The sequence below is a fragment of the Babylonia areolata genome, chromosome 20 (genome assembly GCF_041734735.1).
Source record: "Babylonia areolata isolate BAREFJ2019XMU chromosome 20, ASM4173473v1, whole genome shotgun sequence".
Lineage (NCBI taxonomy): Eukaryota > Metazoa > Mollusca > Gastropoda > Neogastropoda > Buccinidae > Babylonia > Babylonia areolata.
Genome location: NC_134895.1, coordinates 28,448,014 through 28,461,210, shown reverse-complemented (window position 1 = coordinate 28,461,210; position 13,197 = coordinate 28,448,014). Strand labels below are relative to the sequence as shown.

Genomic DNA, 13,197 nt, shown 5'->3' with positions numbered 1-13,197 from the left:
TTTGGCTTCTTTTTTTTTTTTTTTTCTTTTTTTTTGTGCCCATCCCAGAGGTGCAATATTGTTTTAAACAAGATGACTGGAAAGAACTGATTTTTTCCTATTTTTATGCCTAATTTGGTGTCAACTGACAAAGTATTTGCAGAGAAAATGTCAATGTTAAAGTTTACCACGGACACACAGACACACACACACACACACACACACACACACACACACACGCAGACAACCGAACACCGGGTTAAAACATAGACTCACTTTGTTTACACAAGTGAGTCAAAAATTTTCAAGCAGATATTAAATCAGGTATACTATGTTTATTTTTAGATGTGTTGATAAAAGATTAAATAGTTAACTGCAGAATTAAAGGATTAAATGCTTTGGGATAAAAAACGTTCAGAACATAATACTTTTCTTGTTTAATTAAAATTATTTGGAACTAGATCTAGCGCGAATAGATGGGGACATTTTGTTTCTGTTTCCTCACGTTTTTTATTTTATTTTGTTAATTGGCATTAGTGCAGTGGAAAAACTAAGAATGCACAGCTTGTTGGAGGTGTTTTGGCTGCAGCTAGAGCCATTTGTTGATATTCTAGGGTCTGGTATTATTGTGGGCTGTTTAGGTACGTGTTTCAATGAGTAAAAGTGGTTGAAGCAAACGTTGCTCAAAATTCTGAATTCAGTACTATTGAATTTGAAGGCAATTAACAGATTTTTGTTAGTAATAATTATATTGTTCTCATCATGGTCAATGATGACTGGGATTGCGTGATGTTTAATGTTTTTGCTTTTGTTATGGATGATTGAATGGTTAATTGACTTGTGTGGTTGAAGAATTCGGTTGTACTATAGAATTGCTTCACAAAGGTTTTGTGTGGTTGGATGCAAAATTATTGTCTGGTAGGTGCAGCGTTCCATAAATTACGAGAGATGGCGTTACTGTTGTTAGTAGAGGTGAAGCTTAGTTGTAATCCGTTTGAAAATGGCTGGGCTGTCTCTGTCACTATATGAATTAGGAATTGTCTCCGAATTCTGAGTCATGGTACAATGGCTTGATGGGATAAGCTTTAATCTTTCTTTTATTAATTCAATAAAAAAATTAAAAAAATAAAAAACCGTACAAAAGAATTCTCTTTTCCCACTCCGTTAAAAGCTTGCATTGATGTCTATGGTGTACCCATTCCATGGGACATAAGTTGCACTCTAGAAGAAGAAAAGAATCATAAGTAGTCCTTGTAGAAGTATGAGGGCAAGTGTTAAAATTCTCTCTCATAGTCACTGGAATCGTGACTGTTAAAAGCTGCACAATATGCCTGCAAAGTATGTGATTGTAATAGTGTTTGTTGTTTAAACTGAATGTTATGATTAGATGTATATGTTGTGAGTACTGATTCATGGTAATTCTGTTTTTGTTCCAATGTTGAGGTTGTGAAATTGTAATTTTGAAGAGATTGTCCGATGTACTGTATGTCTAATTGTTACGTAAAACTAAAACTTTGTTTTGAATGTAATAATATTTTATTGTGATGTTGTAGGTCAAATAAAACATTGTTCTCTCTGTGTGTTGGTTACAGTGTCTGTGCCCTCACGTTCACAACTGTCTTCACCATCATCACTTCCCGTCCTTTGATGTTGTTTTGTTGTTGTTGTTTTTTGTTGTTTTTTCCTCCGTCCAATTCGTAAAATGTAGCCAAGAGTTTTCGTATAAAGAGTAAGAATAATATCTACCTGTAATCTTTTATTTACTTTGTGTCAAAAGAAAGAAGAATAGCTGAAATAAAATTGCAAAATTTCAAATCTCTTTTTCTCTGTCTGACTAATTGAGCGAGATATCGTTATCTTTGATCAATGTGAACTCGGGGAAATGAAATGAAATTATGGTGCTTAGAGCCTCGCCGACCACTAAGGCCATCTCAAGGCTATCGCCGCGTCAATAACTACTACAAGGATAAAAAAACAACCAATTAAAACGAGTCACCACTTCAAACTTTCCACTCCAAAGTTAAAAAAACTTCCATAGTTTAAAACCTTCAAATATGGTTCAAAATGTTCACTTCTTTTAAGAAGTCCATCAGCGCCCACGGAGGGACATCACGAAACGAAGTCTTCAAAGAAACCGCCGTGTAATGTCTGCGTCTAACGTCATGCAGATCCCAACAATCAAGGAGCACGTGTTTCACGGTGAGAGGCTCGTCACAGGGAATGCATCGAGGGGCCTCTTCCCCCTTCAACAAGTAAGAATGAGTAAAAAAAAGTGTGCCCCGTACGCAGTCTGCACAGCACAGACTCCTCCTTTCTGTTCTTCACCCCCGAAGGGAGGGTCTCTTTTAGGTCCGGACGGATCTGGAAGAGCTTGTTGTCCGTCTGGGTGTTCCACTCCTCTTGCCAAAGATCCTTAACGTAAGTGTTCACCTTCCGCTTCATGTCTGTATATGGTACAAAGGATCTGGATAATTCTTTCTTTACAGCGTTCCTGGCCAGCAGGTCCGCCCTTTCGTTACCACGAATGCCAACATGTCCGGGAACCCAGGCCAACACAACCTCGTATCCTTTCTTCGTTGCGAGAGTAAAATCTTCATAAAATTCCAGCAGTTTGGGATGAGTGATATTCCTGCAGGCGATCGCCTCCAGGGCTGACAAGGAGTCGGAAAAGATCATGAATCTCTTTTGTTTCGAAGAGAGAACCATTTTTACCGCCAGAACCAGTGCGGTCAGTTCCGCAGTGTACACCGAGCTGTCAGACAGGATGTGTTCCGTTGAGGGCCGGTCAGGAAAGGCGGGACAGAACGCAGATGCAGTGACTCCGTCCTCTGACTTGGAACCGTCAGTGAAGATACTTTGAAAAGTGGGGAATTTGTGGCAGAGTTCCGAAAAGTAAGTTCTGTAGGCCAGAGAACTGGTGGTGTCTTTACAGTATGAGGCCAGATCGAATCGGACCTCAGGTGTTGTAAAGGTCCACAGAGAGCTGTCAGGGAACTTAGAGAAATCTGAGATGCCACCGACATCCAGATCGGCATTTTCTATGTGCGGCTGAATGCGGAGTCCGAGAGGAGGTATGCAGTTTGGGTTGTCTGTAAATTTCTTATCGAAAGGGTTGTTGAATACAGCGTCATAAGCAGGGTTTGTAGGTTCAGAAAACAATTTCAAATAATAATTCAGGGTCAGCTTCAGTCTGCGGTTGGAAAGAGGCGGTTCCCCCACCTCTGCATACAGGCTGTGCACAGGGGTGGTGCGGAAAGCACCTAAGCTGAGACGGAGCCCTTGGTGGTGTACAGGGTCCAACAGTTTCAGGTAGGACGGTCTGGCCGAGCCGTATACTACACTTCCATAATCCAGTTTGGACCGGACCAGGGCTCTGTAGAGGTGCAAGAGAGTTCTCTTATCAGCACCCCAGTTCGTGTGTGCCACAACTCGGATGATGTTCAGGGCTTTTTGGCAAGATACTTTCAGCTGTTTAATATGGCTGAGGAAGTTCAGCTTCTGATCAAAGACGACCCCTAAAAATCTGGCTTCCTTGACCGCCGGGATGGTGGATTTTCCCAGACGGATTTCAGGGTCCGGATAGAACTGGCGAAAATTATGAAAATGGATGCATTCAGTTTTGGAGGACGAAAATGTGAAGCCATTCTCCGCTGCCCAACACTGGATTTTGTTGACGCAGAGCTGAAGCCGTCACTGGATGCTGGCATACGTGCTGCCAGTTGCATATAAGGCAAAATAGTCCACGAACAGCGAGCTGTCCGATCCCTTCTGAACGGATTGAACGATGTCATTAATTTTGATGCTGAAAAGAGCCGGCGACAGGATGCTCCCTTGCGGGACGCCCAGCTCCTGCTCGTGAATGTCGGACAGGGTGGTGCCGACTCTCACCTGGAATTGTCTGTCTTGTAAAAAATTGTGGATGAACTGAGGCAGGTGTCCTCGGAAGCCGAGCTTGTGCAAGTCCGAGAGAATACCAAATTTCCACGTGGTATCGTAAGCTTTCTCCAAGTCAAAAAATATGGCCACCACATGTTGTTTGTTTACAAAGGCATTTCTTACAGTGGTTTCCAGACGAACCAGATGGTCAACGGTAGAGCGATGCTTGCGGAAACCGCACTGTTCTTTCACCAGAAGGCCGTTGGTCTCTAGTTTCCACATCAGTCTACCGTTGACCATCTTCTCCATCAGTTTGCAGATGCAGCTGGTCAGTGCTATTGGGCGGTAGTTGGAGGGGTTCGAGGGGTCTTTTCCCGGTTTCGGCAGCGGGATTATGAGGGCTTTCCACCAGGAGGGTGGAAAAAAGCCTGTGACCCAGATGTGGTTATAAACTTTAAGCAGGGTGTCCAGACAGGTTTGGGGAAGATGCTTTAAGAGTTTATAATGGACCTCGTCCATTCCTGGACAGGAATCCGTACAGGTCTGAAGGGCAGATTTAAGTTCATTCATTGTGAAAGGAAGGTTGTAATTCTCTGTGTTGTCGGAAAAGAAGTTACATGGTGTTTTTTTCTGACAGGTTTTTGGTTTTAAGAAACCGAGCAGATTTGTTAGCAGATCTCGAGTTCTGTTCAATTGTGGAGGCAAGCAAATTGGCAACTGCTTTCTTCTCTGTGACCAGAGCGTCTGAAAGTTTAAGATGATGAAAGGTTGGGCATACGTTTTTGCCCTTAATTCTTTTTAAAACCCTCCACACTTTCTTCTTGGGTGTGTTGGAGGTTAAGGAAGAGCAAAAATCTCTCCATGACTTCCTCTGGCTCTTTTTAAAAACATACCTGGCTTTCGCCCTCAGCTGTTGATGGGTTCAAACACTATCGTTCTCCGGTCTCCGAAAGACGCGTCGCTGCGCTCTCTTCCGAGACTTACGGGCCTCCCGACATTCCGCGTTGAACCAGGGCGTTCTTGGCACCTGAGGCTTGGAGGCAGACAATGGGACTGCTGCTTTGGCGCAATCTAAAACAATCCGAGTCAGAGTGTCAGCAGGGTCCTTGCTTTTCAATACTGTTTCTTCCTGCAGCTCTGCTCTTATCTTCGTGGTGAAAAAATTCCAGTCTGCTTTGTCATAGTTCAGGCGGTCAGGCAGAGAGTCACCTTCTCCATCTGTGGGGCGGAGGACGACAGGAAAGTGGTCACTCCCGTGCAGATCGTCGTGCACTTTCCACTCGTAGTCCAGGACCAACGATGGATCGCAGACCGACAGATCTAAACACGAGAGCTTTCCAGAGGACAGATGAAGGTAAGTGGGAGACTTGTCGTTAAGACAGCACAAGTCCTTGTCGGAAAGAAGGTTTTCCAAGAGAAGACCTCGGGCTGATGTCATCTCACTTCCCCAGAGCGGGGAGTGTCCCTTGAAGTCGCCCAACAGTAAAAACGGACGTGGGAGCTGGTCGACCAGGTTCATGAGGTCCTGCCTCAGAACACGGATGGAAGGAGGAAGGTAGAGAGAGCAGACAGTGATGGTTTTCTCAAGTGTGACTCTGACTGCCACCGCCTGTAAAGGGGTGCTTAAAAGAACTGTACTGTATAAAAGGGACTTGTGAATAAAAAGAGCGACACCTCCCGTCAGTCCCTCTTGCTTCGGTTGAGCGGGTTTAAAAACGGAGTTAAAACCAGAGAGAGATAAAACCTTGCCATCTCTTTGCAGAGTCTCCTGCAGCGCCAGCACTGAAGGTTTCAAAGCACGACAAAGCAGCTGGAGTTCCTGGAAATTGGCGTAGAACACCCGGATGTTCCAGTAGATCACTGCCATTAAAAAGGTTAAAAAAATTAAAGCAGCAGCCTATTCCATCGCTACCCCCTGCTCCTCTGCTTGCGGTGACTCAAGGTCGGCCAGGATGGAGTACTTATATTTAGAAATTATTTTTTCTGATTCCGACCAAGTCGGAATATCCACGATCTCGGCCCCTCCCGATCCCGCCGAGGCCGCAACCCTCCCCTCCTTGAGTTTTGGAGGTACGGGGGGTTTTCGGCCACCTCCGCAAGCCCGAGGGCCAGGCAGACGAGAGGCGGGGCGAGGGGGCCGGGGGGTGGGGTGGGGCGGGAGGCGGACAACGTGCCTCCGCTCGAGGTTTTCCGCTCCCGCCCAGCAGCCCCTGAGGACTGCCGCACAGGATGGGAAGGGGTGGACACGGCGCCTCCACCCAAGGCCAACGAGGTGGGTAAGTCGTCTGTCTGCGTCCCTGTGGACGTCGTCTGGACCGCGACGTCCACCGTCCTGGGTCTGACGACAGAGGCGTAAGACGCCTTAGGCGACGCGGCCTCCACCTGTTTCTTTGCCTCAAAGAAGGATATCTTCTTTTCTGTCTTGACCTTCTGGATTTGTTTTTCTTTTTTCCAGGCGGGGCAGTCTTTCGATGAGGACGGGTGGCCACCTCCGCAGTTCGCACACCGGGCTGGACTGACGCAATCGCCCTGGTGCGCCGCCTTCGAACAGGTGCCACATGCCTCTTCCTCCTTGCATCGGTCTCTCACGTGTCCAAATTTCTGGCATTTGAAACATCTTAGAGGGGACGGCACGTACAGGCTTACACTAACCATCAGGTATCCGACCCGAATGTCCTTGGGGACATCCGGGCAGCAGAAGGTGAGGAAGAAAGTGTTGGTCGGGACTCTGTCCGACCCCTTCCTCACCGTCACCCTGTACACGTCGGTCACTCCCTGAGAGGACAGCTCGCTCTTGATTTCAGCCTCAGACACACCTTTCAACTCCGGGCATCTGATGACCCCCTTTGAGCAGTTGAGACCTTTGTGAGGGGAAACCTTCACCGCCCTATCCACAAAAGTGGTCGCCTTGAGAAGGAGCTGTGTCTGCCTTTTTGACTCTGTCTGCACTAAAAATGCTCCGCTCCTCAGCCTCTTGATGGATTTCAGCAATCCTGCCAGACACTGAAAGCCCTTCTGGATAGCGAAGGGGCTGAGAGCCGACAAGGGCTTGTCGTCATCAGCGCCCTCCATCACAAGCCACGATGGCCAAAATCCAGAGGTCTCAACGACCTCCGAATTGGAGTCTGAGTCGTCTGTTCCTTGTCGTCGTCTTTTTCCAAAGTTAGGGGGGTGTAATTGTTTGGAATTCATGTTGAAAAAAATGTAAATTCATCCCTCCTTACCCACCCACCATGGGGTCCAACTTAGGGGCCGGGGTCAAGGGAACACCAGCTTGACCCCTTCCAGGTTTCGGGAGGGATATACGACCAACAGCCTAGCTCCAACGTGTTCCCCCCCCCCCCCCCCCCCCCCCCCCCCCGACCATGCCCAGCTCCCGGGGACAGAGAACCGAGCACTACGGGGGTTACCTTCGTTAGCCTCTAAACTGCCAGTCTTGACCCAGCCCCACGAAGGGGTAGCCGATTGACACACACGGGCCAATGTGTGCCGCCTGTCTTAGGAGAGGTCCGAGCCAAAGGGATGTGTTGAGAGCAGCGTGCTCTCTCAATCCCCAGGATCTCATTCCCCTCCATCACAGGTCGCGCCGCACGGCAAACACGGCGGGCCTGAAGAAGGCCGCAGAGAAAAAAGAATGTGGAAAAGAAGGCTTGATGGGGAGCTGAGGACAGAAAAGAGGCGGTAAAAAGAAGAATAGAGAATAGCGAAAGGGACAGTGGGTCACGTTTAGTTTGGGCCTCACTCACGACCTGTTCGGCATGGGAAGCCCTATCAGGGGCATCAGTGCAAAAACCACCACTTATTCAGCCCTAACAGCTACGATGGCTATGTAGGCTGTCAATTAAGACCTGGGACCAGAGCAGCAAAACCCCAAGAAGCACTGATGCCCCCGCCGACATAGCTCGCTCGATCACTGGCCACTAAGCCTCCCGACCACGACAAGGTAGTGACCCTCCCGGGAGAGGGTCAAGAGAACACCAGCCTGACCCCCTCCAGGTGAACTCGGGGAAAACTCACTTCACACATGATCTTGGGTGGTGGGGGTTACATATGTAACGGTAAAATGACTGCGGAAACAGTACTGAGTTCCTTCTTCACAATGTTTGTGCCTTCCCAAAGGTGCACTGTTATTATAATTGGAATGAGTTGAAAGAACTGATTCTTTTTAATTTTAACCAAAATTGGTGTCGACAAAGTATTTTCAGGTAAAACTGTTCATTAAAAATTTACCATACAAACACACGGACAACCGAAAAAAGCTTATCACACAGACTCAGTTTACACACGTGAGTAAAAAAAAAACCCCTATCGACCCCATGAGGATTGGTATGTGGGAAGGGGGGAGCGGGGGGGGGGGGCGAGGGCGGAAAGGGGGGCAATTGGTGTGCAAGTGGGTTGACAAACAAACACAAATACAGACTTTTTTGTGGTTTTTTTGTTTTTTTGTGCATACCTTTTTGACAGGCCCAGTGAAGCGCTGTTCTATTCCCTGAATCAACGTCTTTGAGATTCACATCATAGTTTCCGGACCTGACGTATTCCTCCAAAGCGTCATAATCTCCAGTCGACGCAGCATCATGAAGTTCAAGACCTGCCCCCGACATCAGTGCGTGACGTAACAAATGTTGAGCCCTGTGAACATGCCATTGAAAAGCAAATCCAAAGTGACGCCATAATGCAGTCTAGGAAAATGACTAGGTGTTGTGTATTTGCTTGTTTACTCGAGTGGGCGGCTTTTTTGTTTGCTTGTTTGTAGTGATGACTGATCACAGGTAGTAGCAGACGATGCGGTGATCCGGAAGCGATCGTGCGCATGTGCTGACTTTGGACATGCGCGGAGAAGCAACGGTTCTGTTTACAGATATTTTGCTCAGTGTCAGCTGGGTAAAGACAAGTAAGCGGAACGTTGTGCTCCATCCCTTTAGTAGAAGGACTTCCGAGCCCAGATTAGACTGTGAACCTCTGTGACTTTTTCACAACCAGGAATAGACTTGAATCAACTTTTTATTTCATGGTCAAGATTGACACATTTTCATCAGGCGTAGATAGATAACAGTGCAATTTTATAACAAATAATAGACATTATAGTTAGCATCAACAGAGAATTAAGGACACTTTTTTCAGCTAATATGCGTCAAGCAACGTAATGTGAAAAGAACACAATCCATATATTGTTTTCTAACATCAAGAACAGACTTGCTACCAAACTAGATACTGTTCACTCCACAGTGCCAGTTTTAGTCCCAGCAGAGTGGTCGAGCTCACTGCCCCTGTGTGAGTGGGTAACTAACGGATCGACCAACACCACAAGCAGACCAGCGTTGGGACTGATGGCGCAGAGCTTCAACCTCCCATGACTAAGGCCTGGAAGGAGGACATGCGTGACCACTGCCGTGTTCAGTAAGTAGACTGTGTACTGTATGACCGGTGTCGTAACTAGGCCTTAGGTTTAGGAGTTATAAATACAGTTAGTCATCAGTAGTCGCAAGCACTTTACTGGTATTGTAGGGACAACTTCACCTCAAGACTTTAACTTTAAGAGTTACGTTTTCTTAGTTTCCTTAGTTACATGTTTGGAGTGCTTTCCCTTTGTTGGTTGTTGTCATCTAGTAACGATCACGATCGTTACGGGCTATCTGATCTGAATTATTAAAAACTTCAGATTATTATTGCAACTTGCATCTTTTGGCTTTATAATTTCGAGAACGCTAAATTGGTGACCCCGACGCGGGACACGTGAACATGGCTGTAGAAATTCTTTCTGAACAACTTGCTGATTTAACAAATCACATCCAATCTCTAGCTGCAAGTCAGATCAACGCCATCACAGCAAACTACCTGAGTTCTGGACGAAATCACCAGAGGTTTGGTTCGCGCGAGTAGAGGCACAGTTCAGCACCAAAGGCATTATTCGGGATCAAACAAAATACGACTATCTGGTAAGTTCACTTGATATTAATACTGCAGAAGAAGTTCAGTCAGTTCTCATTAACCCACCATCTGCAAACAAATAGGACTGTTTGAAGAAAGCTTTGATCAAAACCTTTGGCAAATTTCAAGCTCAGAAAGATGCAGAACTTCTGAATCTCAACGGACTTGGTGACAAACGACCAACTGCTCTCTTGCGTAAAATAAATGCTCTCAATGATGATCCCAAAACCCTGAAACGTGCTTTGTTCCTCATGAATCTTCCCTCAGACATCAGAAGTATTTCAGCTGGACAAGACATCACAGACACAGAGGCACTGGCTGAAGCAGCAGACCGGATTTGGGAGACACGTGCTGCAAGCATACAACAGATCTCCACGTCCCCACCTCAAGCTCCCAAAGAAAGGCTGTTTTCAGAACAGGATGCATGCACTGTGACCTCTGAAGAGACTGTCTCTGCCATCAAGACAGAGAAGCGACGTGATCCTCCCTCACAACACAGCGCTTCTAACTCTGTGTGTTTCTATCACCAGTGATTTGGACCTAATGCCTGCCGTTATCAAGCTGGCTGCAAATTTTCCTCATTGGTCTACAAAACAGGCAGACATGGCACATCGTTTTCGGGAAACGCCAAAGCTGGTCGCTAAACGTGGTAGCGGCCAGCGTTTCAAATTCAAACACGTTTTCTGTTTATGACAGACGCACAGGACAATCATTCTTAATCGACACTGGTGCAGATGTGTCCATGTATCTAGCCTCATCCCAGGATTGCAAGTCAAATTCACCTTCCATTTCACTTTCTGCTGCCAATGGAACGTCAATCAAGACCTGGGGCAAACGTAGCATCACTTTGGAAACAAAGCCCAAACAAATCTTCACCCATGACTTTTACCTGGCTGATGTTACACGTCCCATTCTTGGTGCAGATTTTTTCATCGCTCATGAACTGATGATTGATCTCAAGGGCAAACGCCTCCTGTCCCTAAACAACATCTCTGTGTCTCTCAAAAGCAGTGATAACCCCATGACACTCACAGGCCTGTCAATTCATCCAAACAGTGCATACTCTGAACTTCTCAAACAGTTTCCAGAGTTATCCACACCACGTTTTGACTCTACTGTCAACAAACATGTTGTGGAACACCACATCATCACGCATGGCCCACCTGTCCATGCTCGTGCACGACGCCTGAATCCAGAAACGTTGGCTGCTGCAAAGGCTGAATTCTTCAAGATGGAACAGATGGGCATCATCCGACGTTCTGATTCACCCTGGTCCTCACCGCTCCATGTGGTTCCCAAATCAAATGGCCAGTGGCGACCCTGTGGGGACTACAGGCAACTCAACACTGTGACAAAAGATGATCGGTATCCATTGCCCCATATTCAAGATTTCAACAGCCATCTCGCAGGGTGCACTGTCTTTTCCAAGATTGATCTTGTCAGAGGCTACCATCAAATTCCCATGGCATCGTCTTCCATTCCCAAAACGGCTATCATAACGCCATTTGGACTGTGGGAGTTTCTACGCATGCCATTTGGTTTGAAAAATGCTGCACAAGCATTTCAACGGCTCATGGATGGCATACTAAGAGACATACCTTTCACGTTCGTGTACGTTGATGACATCCTAGTTGCCAGTCATTCACATGAAGAACGCCTTGAGCACCTTCAACAACTTCTCCAGCTCCTCTCTGCAAATGGACTGGTCATCAACAAAGCAAAATGTGTCTTTGGCACCAGCGAACTGGATTTTCTTGGACATCGTGTGACCTCTGAAGGGATACGTCCACTTCCAGATAGAGTAGCTTCTCTTCATGACAGTGCTCCTCCAACAGATCGCTCTGGCCTTCAACGGTTCCTGGGATTGATGAACTACTACCACCGTTTCATCCCACACATTGCTGACACCCTGGCCCCACTTCATGCTCAAGGAAGTGGTAAAGGGCACACTATTGAGTGGTCTGAAGCCTGTCAGACAGCATTTGAAAAGGCTAAAGAAGCTCTCAAAGAGGCTGTGCTCCTACATCATCCTCAGCCAGATGCTCCTACAAGTCTCACAGTAGACGCTTCAAACTCAGCTTTGGGTGCTCAGCTCGAACAGAAACAAAGTCAATCTTGGGTTCCTCTAGCATTCTTTTCCAGAAAACTTTCTGAAGCAGAGAAGAAATACAGTGCATTTGACCGAGAGCTACTTGCAGCCTACAGTGCTGTCAAACACTTCAGACATTTTCTGGAAGGAAGACCATTCACTCTGTTCACGGATCATAAGCCATTGGTGTCAGCCCTCTCGAGTCAAACTGATCGCTCACCTCGACAAACAAGACAACTCTCCTACATAGCTGAGTTCACTACAAACATCCAGTACATCACTGGGAAGTTCAACGTTGTAGCTGATGCATTTTCACGCTTCAACATGAACTCAAACTCTGTGGAACAGAGCATCTGCTCAGTTGGCAGTTTCAACCAACTTGCTCAAGATCAAGCTCAATCTGGTGAGATGGATTCATATCGTTCAGCCACCACAGGCTTGAAGCTTGAACACGTGAACATTAACTCTTCTCTGTGATACTTGTTCAGGTGTCCCTCGTCCACTCCTTCCAAACTCCTGGACTCGGCAGGTGTTTGACCAAATCCATGGACTCTCACATGGAGGAGTTCGCCCCACACAAAAGGCCATCAGCCAGCGATTTGTGTGGCATGGAATGAAACGGGACATTCGCAAATGGTGTAAGGAATGTCACAGCTGTCAATCTTCCAAGATCCACCGGCACACTTGAGCACCACTTGTGGAACGGCCACCTCCAACGACAAGATTCAGCAGTCTACATGTAGATCTGGTTGGACCCATACCAGCTAGCCAAGGTATGACCTACCTGTTCACAATCATTGACCGCTTTACCAGGTGGCCAGAAGCCATTCCTCTCCCAGATGCCCATGCCTCCACCTGTGCTCAAGCTCTGGTGCATCACTGGATCGCCAGATTCGGAGTTCCTGAAAACATTACCTCTGACCGTGGGAGACAGTTTACGTCAGTGCTGTGGGCTGAGTGCAACAAACTTTTGGGTATTGAAGTTCACACAACCTCTGCCTACCATCCACAAGCAAATGGCATGGTGGAACGCTTCCATCGTCAGCTGAAGGCAGCACTGAAGGCCCGCACTACCACTTCTGACTGGCATGCAGAGCTGCCCATGGTCCTGTTGGGGATACGGTCTTCTTGGCGGGTGGACCCTGATTGTTCCCCTGCTGAGCTTGTCTACGGCTCAACACTTCGCCTACCTGGTGAATTCCTTCAGCCACCGGAAAGTAGCACAATGGAACCTGACTCGATGTTTCTCAAACATCTCCAGCACACCATGCGCACTGTGCTGCCACCAGCCCCAATGTTCCATGGAAACCAATCAACCTACA

The 13,197-nt window shown here is 47.0% G+C and overlaps 1 protein-coding gene across 4 annotated transcripts in view; it reads right to left on the bottom strand.

The window, feature by feature from the left end:
• The window catches only part of LOC143294842 (ankyrin repeat domain-containing protein 66-like), a 40,769-nt gene that overhangs the window by 4,737 nt on the left and 22,835 nt on the right, over positions 1 to 13,197 (bottom strand). For 3 of the 4 annotated variants that reach the window (XM_076606351.1, XM_076606348.1, XM_076606350.1), the window contains exon 2: positions 8,309 to 8,487. The exons of the other annotated variant lie outside the window; for it this stretch is intronic. In XM_076606351.1, the coding sequence (XP_076462466.1) occupies positions 8,309 to 8,459 (151 nt within the window). In that variant the 5' untranslated portion in view covers positions 8,460 to 8,487. The remainder of the gene's footprint in view (positions 1 to 8,308; positions 8,488 to 13,197) is intronic. 4 annotated transcript variants of the gene reach the window in all.